Source organism: Populus trichocarpa, chromosome 10 (assembly GCF_000002775.5).
Source record: "Populus trichocarpa isolate Nisqually-1 chromosome 10, P.trichocarpa_v4.1, whole genome shotgun sequence".
NCBI classification, from domain to species: Eukaryota; Viridiplantae; Streptophyta; class Magnoliopsida; order Malpighiales; family Salicaceae; genus Populus; species Populus trichocarpa.
Window position 1 is genome coordinate 20649613 of NC_037294.2, and position 19695 is coordinate 20669307.

General features: G+C 36.3%; 3 protein-coding genes across 4 annotated transcripts; 2 read left to right on the forward strand and 1 right to left on the reverse strand.

The window, feature by feature from the left end:
- Positions 1-19: 19 nt before the first annotated feature.
- LOC7468412 (putative serine/threonine-protein kinase) lies at positions 20-2493 on the reverse strand. Its single transcript, XM_002316325.3, has 6 exons — positions 2236-2493; positions 1936-2051; positions 1633-1843; positions 1283-1520; positions 845-995; positions 20-547 (listed from the first exon to the last, which is right to left on the reverse strand). The coding sequence occupies exons 1-6, from the start codon at positions 2309-2311 to the stop codon at positions 239-241; spliced, it is 1101 nt and encodes a 366-aa protein (XP_002316361.2). The 5' UTR covers positions 2312-2493; the 3' UTR covers positions 20-238.
- A 5296-nt stretch (positions 2494-7789) lies between these two features.
- LOC7458655 (aminodeoxychorismate synthase, chloroplastic) lies at positions 7790-14294 on the forward strand. Of its 2 annotated transcripts, none has more exons than XM_024609563.2 (13): positions 7790-8395; positions 8584-8715; positions 9145-9212; positions 9469-9533; positions 9787-9853; positions 9969-10253; positions 10335-10467; positions 10895-11217; positions 11326-11405; positions 11657-11759; positions 12112-12194; positions 12669-13286; positions 13548-14294. In XM_024609563.2, the coding sequence occupies exons 1-13, from the start codon at positions 8083-8085 to the stop codon at positions 14026-14028; spliced, it is 2751 nt and encodes a 916-aa protein (XP_024465331.2). In that variant the 5' UTR covers positions 7790-8082; the 3' UTR covers positions 14029-14294. The 2 variants fall into 2 exon arrangements, with proteins under 2 accessions (XP_024465331.2, XP_024465334.2); XM_024609566.2 differs by having other exon boundaries at positions 8250-8395; positions 9125-9212.
- Positions 14295-14722: 428 nt separating this feature from the next.
- LOC7468413 (chorismate synthase, chloroplastic) lies at positions 14723-18982 on the forward strand. Its single transcript, XM_002315265.4, has 13 exons — positions 14723-15096; positions 15210-15360; positions 15451-15527; positions 15626-15684; positions 16096-16179; positions 16278-16370; positions 16738-16818; positions 17158-17289; positions 17470-17572; positions 17735-17829; positions 17929-17994; positions 18271-18355; positions 18564-18982. The coding sequence occupies exons 1-13, from the start codon at positions 14958-14960 to the stop codon at positions 18710-18712; spliced, it is 1314 nt and encodes a 437-aa protein (XP_002315301.3). The 5' UTR covers positions 14723-14957; the 3' UTR covers positions 18713-18982.
- The last annotated feature ends 713 nt before the right edge of the window (positions 18983-19695 follow it).

Consider the following 19695-nt stretch of genomic DNA (forward strand, 5'->3'; position numbering starts at 1 on the left):
ATATATTACAAAAAAAAGAAGAAAAAACCACAATATTCCTTGTCATAATTAAAAAGTTGCAAGAATAATATTCCACCCTCTCTCATTCATTGTTTCAGTTCAATTTACAAGCTATGTTTTAAAGATCTAAGGTGGGTTCTACATCCAAAACATTTTCTATTCGTATAACCATCTTAAAAAATAAAAAGCTATCGAACGATTTCTCCCCGACACAAAACAAAGAACGTCTTTTCACAGTTCACAGAGGGTACAGCCTTGGGCTGCGCCTGCCTGTGATGCTTCGCACTGAGCTTTGTGGTTTTCGTCCTATTTTCACATCCATGAAATCGATGATGAATCCTGGCTGTGTTATTTGCGTGTTGTGGATGTCGATTTCCCCTCTCATCATCTTAATTGCCTTCGACATGCTCGGTCGAAGCCCACATTTCTCCTGTACACAAAGTAAGGCAACCTTTACAAATCCAACAGCTTCTGTTCCTAAGAAGTTGCCATCTAGCATCGGATCCACTAGTTTTAGAAGGTTGTCAGCCTTGTACATCTCCCATGCCTGCATCAATCGTTGTCCAGAACATTACTCCATTAGCAAATCGAAGAGGTTATTACAGCAAACTCGGCCGTTTACAGCCTTGTTTCAAGTAAACAGCCAGGCCCCTTCGATCAAAAAAAGAAAAAGAAAGAACATCTAGGCCCAGCACATAAATTCTTGATAGCAGACCATCGTCAATGAGTTAAAAGCCCGTTTTTTCATACAAGAGTGGATGGATCGTACCAATAATTATTTAGTATTAATCTTGGAGTTTGGAAGCAAATATATATACTATTTACAACTGAAAGAAAACAATACCTTCTCCACGAGGTAGTGCTCTCCAAGTTCTGGATCGAAATCAGTAGCTTTCCGTCCACTGACTATTTCAAGAAGTAGCACTCCAAAACTGTATACGTCCGTTTTCCGAGTCAAGCGGCCACTAATGGCATACTCCGGAGCTAGATAACCCCTTTTACACCAAAAACACAATTCAACATTGCATAAGCCAAAAACCCTAAAATTATTATACAAACCCTATTCAAATAAACTTGTGTGCGTCTTTTTCCTTGAAATATAGCCACAAAGTAAGTATTAAGCTGTATAAAATCTCTGGACCTATTTTAACAGTCCATATTAACATTGATGTGCATCACAGCAACCAATTAGATAGGTTTTACACGCATGAGCTAAGTTTGTTCAATAATTTCCCAATCAGTAAACCAATTACGTTATGAGAAGGGGGGAAACTCCACTTACAATGTGCCAGCAACTCGTGTGCTCACATGGGTGAAATTCTCAGGAAATAGTTTAGAGAGGCCGAAATCTGAAACTTTTGGACACAGATTCTTGTCCAAAAGTATGTTGCTTGCTTTAATATCTCGATGCACAATATGAGGCTTGATCTCTTCATGAATATATGCCAGACCTTGAGCAATGCCTAACGAAATTCCTCTCCTTGTTTCCCACCCGAATCTAGCTCTATTTTCCTCACCACCTTGAATTTTTCAAGCAAACCCAGAGCAGAATCAGTACATTGCACTCTTAATCGGTCATTGTCAAATAGTATTGGATAATAATGGACAAGAATCAATTGGGGGGTTAATTACCAAGCAAAGTTTGAGCAAGGCTGCCATTTTCCATGTAGTCATAAACAAGAATTTTACAAGGACCATCAATGCATCCACCATGCAAGTTGACAAGATTTTCATGGTTAATATTGGACACCGAAGCTATTTCAGACATGAACTCCCTGTGTCCTTGCTTTGATTCTGCTGAAAGCATTTTGATGGCAACGATTCTCCCGTCTTGCAGTACTCCCTTTAAATCCCAATAACATAACATCATCAACAAAATAACCTCACCACATTATGCTGTAAATCAGAGTACATGTGATTGAACAAGGTATTTACCTTGTAAACAGAGCCGAATCCACCTTCCCCGATTTTATTTGATGAGCGGAATCCATTGGTGGCGACTTTCAATTCATCAAATGAGAAAGCATGAACATTTTGAAGAATTTGTAAACCTGTAATTACCATGAGTAGTAATTGATTAGATCACAGAAAAGGACACAAGAAATAAAATACCCGTAATCATAAGAAAGATTAATTAATTTTAATTCTCTATTTTTTTTTTATCACATGTGACATGAGCATCTAGATATCCAATGCTGCTTCTTAATTTAAAGACCTTGTAGTTTAAGTCAATACCTTGCATTGATGGACTGTCTGTGGACATATCAGATGAAGAAGAGAAGCATTTTGAGCAAGAAAAGGAGAACCTCATGCTGTTAAACGTGCTGCTTCTTCGCGCTAGCTAGTACAAACTTGACATACAAGAGTGGAGGAAAGCACAAAGGAGGAGGAGGAGGAGGTGACGGAGGAAGGTTCATATGCCAATACAAAGATAATTGGTAGCTGGGGAACGAAAGGGTTTTAATTATGTGGAAAACTTTTGATCATTAATATATAATGATTCCTTGTTAGGTAGAGGGAAACAATCAAATAATTGAGTACTCCAACAGAAAAAGGCCTCAAGTTGATTTTAATCCACCTATATAGAAATTACTCCGTTGATATTATTATTATTATATATATTATCCACTGTTTACTTTTGTTAAAAAAATCTTAATTGTTTCAGACCAGTTTGTCACCTTTCACATCTATTTAACTCACCGGATACTGTTCCCTGACTAGTGGGGCGGCGCCCAGTAGTATTGATCAATCGGACATGCCCGTTTTATATATGGTGTTTGACTTCTTTAAATTAAGATCACAATATTCGCCATACAAAGACTCATGAATGCAAGTAATTGGTTCAGCAGCAACGCAAGCAATTTTAGATGCGAAAACTTACCATCTTGATCCAAAGATTCAAGTTTAAATGTTAAAAGATTAAAAGATGTATAGATGGAGATTTAGGTCGTATTCTACCATAGAAGGGTCAAGTATAAAAGAGACAAATACATATGAAACATTAACCAAACACCATACCTTTTGATCTTTTCATTTTTTCTTTCTTTGAATAGAGAAATAAGACTTCCATGGAGTATTAAAGAAAGAATGTGTTTTTTTTATATATTTTTAAATTTAAAAGTAATGATATAACATGCCATGTCGGTTAAAAGTCAAGAGTTTTTTTTTTTTTTTATGGTAAAACAAATTCAAATCATAAAAGCCATGTTCGTAAAACTTGAAATATTTTAATTAAAACAATATTATTTTAATTTTTAAAAATAAAATTAAAAAAAAAACTCCTGATATATGACCCATATCTTATCACAGACGTTTTTTTTTACTAAAAGTCATGTAACAGCAATTGATTAATGTCATCAATGGCATGATTATTTGCTTAATAATACTAATATCTTACATATATAGGATACAAATCCAGGACATAAATCTGATATGCATAAGTTTCCATTTTCATAAAACGCCTGCATAAGAGGCCAATCACGGAAGCATTGTCAGGTCTTAACTACAGAACCAATTGGAAGACAGCATTTTCAGCACAGTCAACTGGTTATTTGATTATATAAATGGAACCTGTATATGGATGTTCATGGACGTCTGTAATCTGTAGGAAGATATCCTTCACCAATCTTAACCGTTAAAGTCACTGTCCAAGTTTCGTATATGGCTGACTGAACCGCCGCCAGCGACTTTCAATTTCATGATGAGAGGGGATGCACCTGTCGCTACTAAATAATTGCTCTGATGTCACTCTTTTTTGCTACGCTTGAACGAGGAAAACAAGAGGGACGGAGTCTGTGCGAGTCAAGTTTCTGACCAATGGTTTTAGTTTGAAACAGTTTAGAGTAAATATGCAACCCAGTTAATTAATAATAGTCCATTCAAAGAAGATATACTGATCAGACAGGGTCCAAGGAAGTTCTCCAATCTTGGATTTTAGACAACTGTGACCAGTTCGAGAGAAGCATGAATTTGTCATCTCCTTCAACCTGCCCGAAGAGGGTTTTAATTTTCACTTCAATTTTGGTTCGATCTTTTGAAAATATAGCTAGGACATTCACTCGCAGTATGTTGCTGCACTGATTTTTTTTTTCTTCCTTTTGGTTTTTAACTGAAGGTGGCCATGATAGGTTTTCGACTAGATAATGAGTGCTTTTGTTATAAATAATCTATAAATTTTCAGTCTTTATAAGTTTCTAGTCAGGAACCTGCAGGACCTTTTAACTTGATTCAAGCCATGGCAGCAGCCCTGATATGATCCACTCTTCCAGTAGAAGTTCAAGATTTTAACTTGCTTTAGACCTTGGCTGCTCTCTCTCTTCTAGTAGAAGTTCAAAATTCTATCTTACTTTAGACTGTAGAAGTTCAAGATTTTATCTTACTTGAACTTTCTACTGTTCTGGTATAGAAAGTTCAAATTTTTAACTGACTTTAGGCCATGGCGGCCCCAGTATCTACTCTTCTAGTAGAAGTTCAAAATGTTAACTTACTTTAGACCATGGCTGCAGGAGTATCCACTGTTGAGTTTCATGAATCCATACCAAATTCATTTTGTGTCAGATGAATTTTCTAGGATAGATTCCAACTTCCACACCATGCCTTCCACTTTCTCAAGCACCATGTTTTGTTTTTCTGAAACAAGAGATAAATTACGGTTTCTTTTCACAACAGAACACGCGCTCAGCCTTGACACCACATGATACACGTGCTTGTGGCCCGTTGGCCACACAAATTTGGAGACAGGAGATTGGCGGCATGGTGGTTGGTGCTGCTCGGGCAAACAAGCAAGAGGCTGCCCGTACTTGGATATCCCTGGCTATTTTGATTCTATTTGATGGAGTACGCGATGAAGACAAACTTTCCTCTGGAGCTTTTGTTATAAGAAATTGTGATTATTTTTTAAAATATTTTTTATTTATAAATATATTAAAATAATATTTTTATTTTTTAAAATTTATTTTTAATATTATCATATAAAACGATTTAAAAATATTTAAAAAATAAAAAAAATTAAGTTTTTCCAAAATATTTTTGAAACATAAAAATTAAAAAAAACAGGATCTGTCTTAACCAGCAATCCATATCTACGTGTCAGGGTTCGGCTTGATATTTAGGAGGTGACTGCATATTATGTTTTAAATTGCAATTCAGGCATTCAAAAGTAAAATTCTCATAAATAACTTATATATTTGTTTTTATTAAATTAGAGAGGTAAATTAAATCTCAATACACAAGAACTATATAAAAGCACCAATAGTTTAACCTAAAAAAAAATATATTCTTGGCCAAAAGCTGGGAATTATTCCTTGTCCAGGAAGGAGGCTGTAGAAAAATACAACATAATTATTTTATTAAAAGTTGAGGATGTGTTTATGTGTTAAGAAAAGAGAGAATAAATTAAATAGGGAAGGACTTTTGAAGCTCAGCCTGGAGTCAATATTTATTTTTCACTTCAATGGTTTTTCGGGTCATATATATATATATATATATATATATATATATATATATATATATATATATATATATATATCCAAGTGTCTTAATTCATAACACACTTTGCCTCCTTGTTTCTAAAACTATCATTGACTTTCTTTATTCCCAGTTCATATGATTGAGTTGATGCCACTAAAACTATTCAAATAAGATACCTTTTATTTTCTATAAATATTTGAAATTGATGCTGTTGACTTGGAATAGAAAACTAAAATGGGTTTGTAGTATAAAACTTGTACTTTTAAAATCCAATCCGGCCTGCTGGGTTGACTTGGGATCCGGCTAATCCGGTGTTGGAACCGGACCGAGTTAAAAAAAACAAGGAAAGTCAAAAACTCGAGTGACTTGACAGGTTAACTCGGTGACTCGGTTGATCCAGCAAGACTTGATCAAAAAACTCAACTGTAATCCTTTGATTTTTTAAAAAATCAAAACGATATTGTTTTAATTTATAAAAAAAATTGAAGTTGACCCGAGTGATCTGATGACCCGATTAAAATCTGATAAGCCATATAAAACTCGTGATTAAATCCTGTGCTGGATGAACCATGGACTGGGTTTAAATTTTTTGATCAAAGCTTACCTGCCACCATTAATTTGATATCTGGCAAATTATTAATAACCATATAGGTTGTGTCTAGAGCCCACATTCTTTGAATTTATTTAAAAAAAAAAAAATATAAAGGGCTTGCACAGACAGTAGAGAACTGATAATATTATTTTAATGTATTTTTTTTTAAAATAATCTCTGCTACTGTATCGAACAACTTGGTTCCGTGCCGGCTGGGTATACACTGTTTTGAATGTTTTACAGGCCAGGCTTGGAATTTGTAATTTAAACTGCGTGGAAGATGGATTATTTCTAATAATCCTATTTATTTGGGCTATATTCTTTTATATTATGCCCGAGGCCCATATAAAATGAAAACACCCTCTTTTAAAGTAAAAAAACTGAAAAACCGATTAAACTGAGAAAATAAAAAAAATAACTGAAAAAATCAAACCGTAAAAAAACCGAACTGAATAAAAAATAATTACCCATACCTCCTCCTCTAGTTTGAAAACTCGATGCATCATCTTAGAGAAAGATAGCTTGATGAGCATTTTTTTTTCCTATTAAACCACGCCCGTTATTAGAATTAATAATAATAACAACAATAATAATTAAGTAATTAAATGGCTTTTATTTACTTAATTGAAACAAAAGAGATGTAGATAATGATTCGAAATTCATTATAAAATTATTTTAAAAATAAATTTACTTGATATCTTTATTTCTTAAACCAAAACATATCAACTTAGCCAATTCTAACAATGGTCGAAAGAAATGGGTGCAGTCTAGCTTGGGCCAATACGTGTTCGATTTGTGGACATCTCAGGCTTTAGTGCAAGGTAAGCCCATAACACTTTGGGCTTATCCGAATCTTTTGCTGATGTTATTTATCTTGGGCGAATGCTTTTGCTTAGGATTGTCAAGCAAAAGCTCCGACGGGTTACTGGCCGACTTTCTTGGTTTGCTTCGCTGTACGGCACCAGCTTTTTAAGGAGCAGATCTCGCCTTCCAAGGTGGCCGGGGAGTTGGTGGAGTTGAAAAGGAAAGGCCGCGTATACTTTTCTGCTTGACACGCGACATAGCAAAAGAGTCAGACGATCGACTAACTGTAACAATGGATACAAATCCAAAGGGATGCAGCAATAAAAATATGTTGCGTAATTTTATCCCGAACAAGTTTTTATATCAATTTTGTCTTTAATAATTTTAATTTTTTTATTAATTTGTTTTTTTTAAAAAAACATGTGGTACGGCTTAAAAGCTTACGGTTTCATATTTCTCATCCAAAAGTATTTAGCTTTGTTGAATTAAAAATATATTAAAATAATTTTTGTTTATATTTGTTTTTTAAATATTCATACATTAAAATTATAAAAAAATATTTAAAAATAAATTAATTTGATTTTTTTCAAATAAAAAATATCTTAAAAAACGTGATAAACCGAAAAAACAAATTCACGCGCATGGCCGAGAGAGGCATCCCTTTTCCCACCAACGGACACTGACAGGAGTGCGGAAGGTACGCTCTCCACGAGGGATCAAAAGAATATTATAGAGTTGGTCCAAATAAAGGAAATAAAAAATAAATAAACACCAAACAAACGCGGGGCCCATTCTCTGCTACACCGCTCATTCATCCACTTAATTCCTTCCCTTCCCTAAAACAAACTCCACCTCTCCCCTTCTTCTTCCGCCAACCCTACGTTCCGTTCTTTCCCTCCCTTCATGTTCTAGGTATTCTCTCCCCCTCTCTCTCGTTCACTTTTTCTTTTTTTTTAGTAACGATGTTTCTCCTACACAGAAACTAAGTTGCAAATCCCTTTGTAGATTCAGCTCCAAAGTTGTAGGATCTGCTTGCTTATCATTAATTATTATTACTATTAATTAGCGATCGAGCCTGCTCATTGCTAGTTTTACTTTTTGACGAACATGCTGCGAATAATCCCATATGAGTGTGGAATTTGAGATTTGCAGTTCTCTCATCGCTTCGCTGCTCTGTTCTGATTGCGGGTGTTTTTTTTTGAGTAGTGGAAATTAATATGGCTCTGTGTTCGTCGACTTCGTTGGAACTGAAAAATCCTTTTATTGAGGGCACGAAAGGGAAAATAGCGACATCCAAGTCTTTTCTAAGAGTTGGTTATGTTGCCAAGAATGAGAAATCTTGTTGCTGTAATGGTAGAAAGGTGGCGGTATCCAGTCATTTGATGCCCGGACATTTAGAAGGGTCGTTCATGGGAAAGAAACGGCTGGAGGAGCCTAGCCAGAAAATGGATTTTGTGAGGACATTGTTGATTGACAACTATGATAGTTATACCTATAATATTTACCAAGAGCTATCTGTCGTTAATGGGGGTATGTATTTTTTGTTTTGGTTTTCTCTGTATTTTCGGTTACTGTTCTTGTCTCTCTCTGTTTGTTTTTTTTTTTTCAATTTTATTTGGAAGTCAATTCAACTGTATTGTGATATATATGTGGAGAGAGAGAGAGAGAGAGACTGTTCTTTGAAATTGTCTCATTTGGTTTTGTTGATGCCATTTCAGTGCCTCCTGTGGTCATCCAAAATGATGAGTGGACATGGGAGGATGCGTGCCATTACTTGTATGAAAAGAGAGCTTTTGATAATATTGTTATCTCACCTGGACCTGGTTCTCCAACATGCGCAGCGGATATAGGTAAGATCGAGGATGGAGTTTCTGTCATTTGCATGCTTGTGGACTGTATTAGTTCAATTATACCCACTTCTCATTCACGGACACAAGATGTAGGATCCACCAATCCATGCGTAGAAGTCTACCCTGTTTCACGTGTCTCAATGCAATTAAACTCATGAATGTCAATATAAACATTATTATTATGTCAGTTATTTGATATAAACATTATTGTTGGGGTCTTGTTAAGCCATAAAGTTGTCGTGTAAGCTTAAGCTGGATCATTAGAAAAGTTCTGTGTGCTGGCAGGATAGTGGGATATTTGTTTGTCACAGGCTCACTTCGCTTACGATGATGATACGGTTCAGTTTATTTTCTGTTTGACATATTTTATCATTTTTATTAGAGTGGATTTCATCACATTACGTTTCAGAATCTATTTAAATCTTACAGGAATATGTCTTCGACTGCTGCTCGAGTGCAGGGACATTCCTATTCTGGGTGTTTGCCTTGGACACCAGGTATTTTGGTTCATGTTCAATGTCATATTCCATGTTGGCTGAATTTATTTTGATCAATTACTACTTGTTTTTATGTTTCTATAAATTAACATGTTTACACCCAAGTTAAATCAAGTTTTTAAGTGTTTTTTAGTCTTTGTTCGATGCAGTATTCTCTTCCGATATTGCGTGTAAATGTAACTTTTCCTTCAACTAGACAGATCTTTTATCACGATCTGCTTTCTACTAACGAATTGAATGGCTTTTCTTATGACAGGCCTTGGGTTATGTCAATGGTGCCAGAATTGTCCATGCATCTGAACCAGTCCATGGACGCTTAAGGTATATTTTGAACATAATTTCAAGGTTTTCTTATATCGTCCTGGTGTTCTTGGGTAAAATATTTTTCCATTTTATTGTATGTAGTTTAGTCACCATAATATCATTAGTATCTATTTTTTGGATGTTGTTGTGTCTATCATGGTAAAAGCATGACCTTATTTTGTGATAAATGACTTGCTAATACTCGCAAAATGGTCTTTCATGCTCTTGATCCCCCCTCCACTAACTTTATCAATGGTGTTGTGCCTTACAGTGAAATCGAACATAATGGAAGCAGACTGTTTGATAACATCCCTTCTGGCAGAAAATCTGGTTTTAAGGTCCATTCTGATGCTTTATGGATGTAAATTTACTTGTGGCCTTTATACTGTGTGTATTAGGGACCATGGTGTATGAGTGTTTCATTTACCACTACTTTTCTCTTGATTGTTGCAGGTGGTACGGTATCATTCTCTCATCATAGATTCAGAAGCACTGCCAAAGGAACTTATACCGACTGCTTGGACTTCTAGCAGCACTCATTCTTTCCTTGAGTCTCCGAATTCTGGTCTTAACCTTGATGCGTGCAAGAATCAGATTAGGCCAAGCACATCTTCTGATACTTTTTCAACAGGATCACACAATGGAGCTTCTTGGTCTTTTAGCCACCCTGGAAGAATGCAAGGGGGAAAAGTTCTCATGGGCATTATGCATTCTACTAGGCCGCACTATGGCTTACAGGTTTGTTGATCATCTTTGTGCTGCAGTTATTCTCTGATTTGCTTTTCCGTGCTTTACATTCTTGATTGTCTTGACCTTCAGTTTCATCCAGAAAGTATTGCAACCTGTCACGGAAGGCAAATATTTGAGAATTTTAGAGAGATTACAGAGGATTATTGGCAGAGACTGAGGCCAAGGTCAACATTTATTAACGAGAGAAATGTTCATTATACTGGTAAAGATTACCAATTAATTTTTCTCATCAGTGGATCTATTTTGTACCATCTTTCTTTATGTATATGCATGAGTGTTTGAAAATTATAGAATTATGCTATGCCTGTGCAGCAATTTATACTCCAATGGGAGTTCCCTTGTGCGATACGGAATAGGCCTCTTGTGTGTTGTTAGAGAACTTGGCATTAAGTTTGCGGTTTGACCAATCAACAAAGTATTTTAAGAGAAACTTTCAATGAGTATAGGGAGCATGGTGTCAACATTTAGTGAATATGTCTGGTCCAACCTCCTTCTGCATGCTCTTTCATTCTGAAACTGTATCACGCCATCTGTGATGCCTAAAAGTTTACCTCATGAATAACTCTATTTCTCTAATGTTATGCATCTGCATAGCTAGTAATTTCCCCCGAGCAGTAAACTTTTTTTAGCATGCATGCAGGTGCATGTTGCTAGTCAGCTGTTTAGAGTTCCTAGAATTGGATCATTAGTACACAAGGAAGATGCTCAACCATTCAAAGAAGCTTTTAGAAGAAGCCAATTACTTGGAAATGCCAACGTGAATTGTCTCAGCATTTCCAGTGCATTGAAGTTTCCAGAATCAAGCATCAACGTTAGGCATTTAAAGTTGAAATGGAGGAAATTTGATAAATTAGCAGCCCGAGTTGGGGGAGCAAGAAACATATTTAACGAACTGTTTGGGGTTTGTAAGGCTGAAAATACGTTTTGGCTGGACAGTTCCTCAGTAGAAAAGGTCTTACTCTTAAATTTTTATAGCACTTTGTTGTCATGTTTATTATTTTTAACCTTCCCTTTTAGGGATTTTGACATCCTTTATTTTTTCCTGCTTTTGAACATTTAGAAAAGAGCACGCTTTTCATTTATGGGGGGTAAAGACGGACCACTTTGGAGGCAAATGACATTTAGATTGTCAGATCAAAGGTTTTGTTAACTCAGACATTTTATTCTTCTTCTTGAATTATAGTCATTCACATATCCCTTCAATTGTTTGTTTGGTTTATTCTCGTCACTTTTTTTTGCTTTATTTATGTTTTTAACTAGTTGTTTAGAGTGATGTTTTGCTGAGTCAGGTGCAAGATTGGGTTTCTTTTTTTGATAGATAAGATTGTGTGATTTTCTAGTTTTCACGTGATCCTTTACAGAAAATAATTTGTACTGCACTTATTTTTCAGTGATATGGATTTTAAAGGTGGAGGTTACTTATCAATCAAAGATACTCAAGGATCCACCGAAAGCATGTTTTTGGAAAAAGGTTTTCTTGATTTTTTGAACCAGGTATAATTGTATAGACTTTACTGGTTGTTTTTGTCAATCAAATCATGACAACATTACAAGTATAAATTACGCTTAAATTGTAGTTTCCTTTTTGGGATTTGGGGAGGGGGGGCAATCGAGTTGAGTCTGCATGGAAATATTGACACATTATAGAAAACATTTGAAGTTCATTTGCCTCTGACGAATATGACAGGGCTTTTAGTGCTTGACTAAAAGTTGATGCATGGAAACAGACTCAAATGCCACTTGTCTAATATGTGTTTAGGATGAATAAAAATTTATATTCATGCTTTCAATCAGATCGCTAGATCCAGTCTGATAGATGTTTTTGGTTGCTTGATCTGGTTTCTAGGAGCTACTATCATTTACTTACGATGAAGAAGATTTTGAAGAACTGCCATTTGACTTTCATGGTGGTTATATTGGTTACTTCGGGTAAATTCTCTCTCCCTCCATGTGTAGGTTAATCTTGTTTGAATGGGTAACATAAAGTCATCAAGCTATTTTAGCATTGCATGAAATTCCTCTTCATTCAAACCTCCATAAATACCAGGCATTAATCTCTAAATGTGCCATGTCTCAGTTCCACACACATCACAGACCCATTCAATTACTCCTTGCTGCTTGCTTGGATCTTGTGTTGTAGGTAGTCAAATACTTTACACGGATCCATTTATCATCAAGAATTATCTTGTTTGGATTTTTTAGAAATGAATATTTTTATCCTCGCATCCTTTTTGAAAGGACTTGGAAATGCAAAGGAATGAAGTAAAATAAATTAAAACATGAACAGGCTAATTTACTGAAGTTCAACTGGAAATATCATATCCCTTGGAGCATCCTTTTTATGCAACATCCTGGCTGAATCTGGTATTGCGATTTTTTGACAATATATCTCTCATATTGCAGGTATAGCCTCAAAGTTGAATGTGGCATGTTATCCAACCGTCACAAATCTACGACTCCAGATGCTTGCTTTTTCTTTGCAGATAATTTTGTAGTCATCGATCATCTTAATGACAATGTTTATATATTGTCTTTACATGAGGAAAGCACAACCAGCATTCCATGGTTGGATGACACGGAAAATAAGTTGCTTTGCTTAGAAGCTTCTACCACAAGGAAATTAGGGGAGCAGGCTTCCCCTACTGCAACAGTTTCCCCATACAAGGCAGGTTTTCTTGGTGAGAAATCTAGAGAGCAGTATATTAAAGATGTTAGTAAGTGTCTAGAATACATTAAAGATGGGGAAAGCTACGAGTTATGTCTCACTTCTCAGATGAGAAAAACAGTTGGAGAGATAGATTCCTTGGGACTTTACCTTCACCTCAGAGAGAAAAATCCAGCACCATATGCTGCGTGGCTTAATTTTTCAAATGAAGATTTGTGCATCTGCTGTTCTTCTCCTGAGAGATTCCTATGCTTGGACAGAAATGGTATATTAGAAGCAAAGCCGATTAAAGGTACCATAGCTCGTGGGGTGACCCTGGAGGAAGATGAAGAGCTTAAATTGAAACTGCAGTACAGGTAAATTTGAATCTGGTCTTCAAATTGAAACTTTGATAGCTTATCATGTGATTTTACGTTCATGCTAGACATGAGAAATCATTCTTGTTAATGTTCACATGCTATAAAAATGAATGTAAATAATATTGAACAGACTAGTTTTACCTTTGAAATACCTTGGCCGTGTAAATCATATTGAACAGAATAAATGCATTTTGAGTGCAAGAATTGCTCTATTTTTCTTTTTTCTATGAACTGACCTCTCTCTCTCTCTCTCTCTAGTGAAAAGGATCAAGCTGAAAATCTTATGATTGTCGATCTTTTGAGGAACGATCTTGGTCGTGTCTGTGAGCCTGGTTCTGTTCATGTCCCACATCTTATGGAAGTAGAGTCGTATGCAACTGTGCATACTATGGTGAGTACAATTCGAGGAAAGAAGAGGTCAAATGTAAGTGCAGTTGACTGTGTCAGGGCTGCATTTCCTGGTGGCTCAATGACAGGTGCACCAAAATTGAGATCAATGGAGCTTCTCGATTCTCTTGAAAGCAGTTCTCGTGGGATCTACTCAGGTTCCATTGGATTTTTCTCATATAATCAGACATTTGATCTGAATATAGTGATAAGAACAATAGTTATTCATGACGGTGAAGCTTCTATAGGTGCAGGAGGAGCTATTGTTGCTCTATCAAATCCTGAAGACGAATACGATGAAATGTTACTGAAAACACGAGCACCAGCAAGCGCAGTGATAGAATTTCAGTAGGATCAGAACCAGATGTTCACATTATAGAATAGCAACACTGTTGTATTTTCTTTTCCACAACTTTTTTCCCCCCAGAAATTGTCATTCTTGCTGCACACAAGCACAGATAGCCCTGTAGAGATCAGGGGCAACGCAGCTTCACAGTTTTTTCTTCTTTGTAGCGGTCTTTAGATCCAATTATATATAAACATTGACTCTTGCATTTGTATTCGATTGTTACAATTTACCATTATAAAAAATTCCATACAAGTGTATCATTATTATTTTCCCCTCGCTTTTTGTATTCGATTGGCATCTCTTGCATTTGCGCTTTGAATGGGTTCTCTCGCATTCTTTTCTTCTCGCAGTCTAAAAATTTAAGAGTTTTTGTGAGTCGAAAAACATGAGCAGTTTCTTGGTAATAGCTAGCTAGCTAGCATCTTCGTAGAACGATCTTTTAGCAGTGCGGTCTTTGATTAAAATGTTGTAAAACAACCAAACTGGTGGTCGGTGTAAAAGAAGGAGCCACCGTATAATGTATGAATTGACCAAGTCGTATTTTTGTTCAAGTATGGACAAATTATAGGTTGGTGGCAGTTCTTTCCAAATTATTCTTATTTCACTCCACCACCTACCAAGTTTGTATGATATCCAAGCAAAGATTGGGCCATCGCCTTCCCATTCTCCACACTACCTGCCTAGTCAGTGCTTACCTACCCATAAAATTGAAAAAAAAAAAAGAAAAAAAAAGGGGGAAATTCTCTCACACACAGACGAGGAGAAGAGGGGGGTAGGTGGTTCCAGACAAGCTACAACAGCAACTACACCACCACTAGACATCTCAAAGTTAAAACCCCACGCAATTTGCTTTATTAAATAAAACCAAACCAATCTCTCCCAGCCTACTCTCTCTCCTCATCTCTCTCTATCGATTTTCATTAGAGAGATCAATGGCTTCTTCTACTCTTACCTCCAAGTCCTTTCTCGGTTCCTCAAGAATCGACGGTGCTTCAATATCCTCCGACCTCCGTAAACTCTCAATATCCTCCGTTCAGATCTCCTTCCGCTCACGTATTCCAAAGAAACTCCGTAAGTGTCCTTCTCTTTTTAACAATTCATTTATCTTCTTGCATAATCTCTCGCATTTTAGATATTGAATTTAGGTTTACTCAGCTTGACTTATGTTTTTTTATTTAATATAGAAATAAATGCGGCGGGAAGCACATTTGGGACTAATTTTAGAGTAACTACATTTGGTGAGTCACACGGAGGTGGTGTTGGTTGTATAATTGATGGATGTCCTCCGCGCATCCCCCTATCCGAAGCTGATATGCAATTTGATCTAGATAGAAGGTTATTTCTTCTTTTTTTTCAAAGAATTACTTTTGTGATTTGTTTTGTGCCTCAAGGTGTATTGTATTGATTAATATTTTGTGTGTGCAGGAGGCCAGGTCAGAGCCGAATTACGACTCCGAGAAAAGAGACGGATACCTGCAAAATATCTTCCGGTGTTTCTGAAGGTTTTTTCTTCTTCTTCTTCTTTTATTGTTAATGGGTTGTTGCTGATGGTGTTGGTTTTTGATGTGCTGATATGGTGGTGGTGGTGTGTTAACTGCAGGACTGACTACTGGGACGCCGATTCATGTATTTGTACCAAATACTGATCAGAGAGGATTAGTGAGTATTTAATGCTAGAGGCATGTGTGATACTTGGCATATATAAGGAGGTCAATTTAGCTGAAAACGGGCTTACAGTATGTTTTTAGCAAATTTTGTTGATGGAAAATGATTTTGCCTAGTCTTTACTTTCCATTTTAGATTAGTTTGCAGTGTTTGCCTAAAGAATATTTCCTAGGGTTTTCAAAATAATATAGTTCTGTTATCCACTATGATGGTGACTGCATGTACATTCGATTGCTAAATTTTAGGATATGAATTTGATTTGAAAATTGTGGAACAAGATAAATAATGGGGTGTCTGTTTACTAGGGAAAGGCACACGTAATTGGGCAACGATATACTTGGATGGTATTGTTTTGTATTTTCTAAGCAGTTGAGAAAGTCTCATTCTTATTTTGTTGAATTTCAGGATTACAGTGAAATGTCAGTTGCTTACAGGCCTTCACATGCAGACGCAACTTATGACATGAAGTATGGTGTTAGATCAGTTCAGGTAGTTTATTTAACCAATAAGCACTCTGATTATAAAGATACTGTTGGCTTTATTATGAAATGCAAGTATGACATGGTTTATTTGAATTCTAACTGAAGGGTGGGGGTAGATCTTCAGCAAGAGAAACAATTGGAAGAGTTGCTGCTGGAGGTGTTGCTAAGAAAATTCTCAAACTATATGCAGGAACTGAGGTGTGTTTATTAAGACCTGGGTGTAGAGAAATCCATTCTTGTGATTTTTTGTCTCCATTACCATTTGTGGACAAAATCCTTTATCTTTTGGAGTGTTTGGTCTGTGCATGTTTGATTTTTGTTTACTTGTATGGATATGCTCTGTTATCCCATGTAAGTCTTCCTATCTGAGACGCTTAATTCTGTTTCCAATTCTGTATGTTGGATGGAAATAGATTTTAAACTTTTTTAAACAAGTTTCCTTGTAATGATTTTATCCATCTTATCATGAAAAAAAAATATAAGAGTAACGTGACAGCTCCTTTTAGTGCTGGATTTTTTTCTGTTTTTTAATTATCCTTTGCCTTAATGTTTGTTTTGCTTTCAGATTCTTGCTTATGTCTCTCAAGTCCACAAGGTTGTACTTCCAGAAGGTGTGGTTGATCACGACTCTCTTACACTTGATCAGGTACGAGAGGGTGTTTCTGAAGAACATTTATTTCGGGATTCAGTTTAGCCATGTGAGAAGCTAGCTAAGAAGTTGCGATGTATTTTTGGGATGTCAGTTTTGTGGCAAGAACCTCTCACAAATCTGAGTGCCTTGATCCTGCATGAAGTTTTACAACACTTCAACAACCATAAAATTATATTTTGACTTGTAAAAGTTTGACTGAGAAGAAATAATATTTTATAAATCTGAAAGTCAAATTCCCTTTGCTGGAGATTTTTCCTAATTGTTTTTCTTTAGTTTTTGGCTCACTTATTATTTGCCCCTAGTCTGACCCTGCTATGCATGCCACCTTAACAGATGGAGAGCAATATTGTCAGATGTCCAGATCCTGAATATGCAGAGAAGATGATAGCTGCCATTGATGCTGTCCGAGTGAAAGGGGATTCTGTTGGTGGTGTTGTCACTTGTATTGTAAGGAATGCACCGCGTGTAAGTATTGATTGTCTCTGTCTCCCTGTGCAATGTGCATGTATTGATTTGTACATGATGTTTCGTCATCAGATTTTGGATTGTTCAAAGAAGTTTCTAGATCCTGAACATACAAAGCTTATTCTTATGGCTTGTTATTGTGCATTCTTTTCCTGGATTAAATCTATAATTGCATTCCAGGGGCTTGGTTCACCAGTCTTTGACAAACTTGAAGCTGAGCTTGCTAAAGCTGCTATGTCACTACCTGCAACAAAGGGCTTTGAATTTGGGAGTGGATTTGCAGGTTGATAACTTTAGCGCATTTTAGAGTACATTTGGCACCCAAGTTTTTCAATTAAGTTTGGTGATTGACACGCTTAGGATGCTATCATCTGCTCTGTATTTCTTTATTGCTATATATTAAGCCTCAATTCTAAGTCTTAATCAATGATGAAAATCATTGCAGGCACTCTCTTGACTGGGAGTGAACATAATGACGAGTTCTACACAGACAAACATGGAAGAATCCGAACAAGAACAAATCGTTCTGGTGGAATACAGGTGCTTGTTTGATTCATGATCCTCTTTCTAATTTTAGTACTTTGGTATGATATCCCTGGTTGAACATCAGTTTTGATATTTTCCTCTTTTGACGAGCAGGGAGGAATATCAAATGGTGAAATTATAAACATGAGAATAGCTTTCAAGCCAACATCTACAATAGGAGTAAGTTTGATCTATCTACGTATCAATATTAGTGCATGCATTTATTTGTATGCCTAGTTATTTGTTTTTAAGATGATGTAAAGATCATGTCTGTGATGAGCTTGCTCTCTTTCAGATCATTTCTTAAGATCTGCTAGGAACTATCAGATTGTTTTCCACATTATGTATCTACTGCTCTTGTTGGTTTATTAAGCTCCGCTTGCATATTTGACAAATATTTGCATGTGTTTTATTCTGGATTTTATATATATATATATTTGGTGTACTGGTGCGCAGAAGAAGCAACATACAGTTACTAGAGATAAAAAGGAGACAGATCTAATTGCTCGCGGTCGCCATGATCCCTGTGTTGTCCCACGAGGTATGTCCTTGTATGATAGGTCGATTCTTCAAATGATTGAAATATCTTTTAGAATTTTGATGATTGATGCAATTTGGAGTGGGCTTATAGTATCATCGTTGGTGAAAATTGAAGAGAACCAATATTAATCATGCATGCTTGCTCGTTTGAATGTGAAAGAAAAGATAACTTCTCTCTAAGAGTATGCTTGTTTGGGATGGTAATGCAGCGGTACCAATGGTGGAAGCTATGGTGGCCTTGGTGCTCATGGACCAGTTGATGGCACAATACTCGCAATGCTATCTGCTTCCCATCAATTCAGAGCTACAAGAACCCTTGATAATGCCAAGACTTGAGGCAGCCAATGCGTCTGTATGAAAGATGGAGTCGCTGTAACACAATTTTCAGCTGTCTATAAGTGATACTTATGTCCACGACAGTTTTCTTGCTGAGACATTTGGCTACAAGTTCAGATTTTTTTTTCTTTCTTCCAAGTATTCTGTTGTTGTTGTAATCTCTGAAATTGTTCACGCTCCTTTTCGCCCTCTCTCTCATGGCATAATGTGAGCAGATATCTGATATTATTCATCAATAAAAAAAATTGTAGAAGCAAAAGAGGTAGTGAACGTGCGCCTCTCTATTTATTTATTTTCTCGTATAAATTGAAGCTCTCTCAGAGATCAGCTGAGAGGACCAAGCTGCAGTCATATTTTTCTTCTCTCTGGATGTAGTTAAGCGATTATCTCCTAATGAGATGTTGATTAAGAGATTGGGTTCTGTGATCTTTCATTTAAATGTTCTTGCACGACCAAAAATGGTCAGAGGTGGAATTAAAACCCTGAGCCCGTTGGGGCAGGTTCTGTTTGCTATCTATCGATCAGGAACAAAATTAAAACTTCTGCACTTTACCCTAAAAGAAATTCATATATTTGAAATGCCTTTTGAATTTGGGCTTACGAATATCAATCAGATATCTTGATAACAATAAAAATTAAAAAAAATCATGGTCGTTTTGCCCTTGTATGCCTCCATGGAGTACTCTCGATCTGTCTCAGTGATTCATTTAATTTTAGACCACCTGCTCTACATCAGAGTCACTCGCTCCTCTTTTTGTCACCCTGGCAGGATTGTTTGAAAGCATCAAATTTCTAACAGTGCTACTGGCTGGCACCATTAATAAATCACGTCAAGAAAATGCGCGATATATATACCTACCCAGAAGTCATAATTGCACTCTTGGCGAAGGAAAAGTTGCATCGTTTGGGAGGATACATGGTGACCCTTATTGGTAGAGAATAATATAAATTATATTTTAGAGCCTCACCTAATAGTTTAAGTTATTAGGTTGAGATGATTATTTG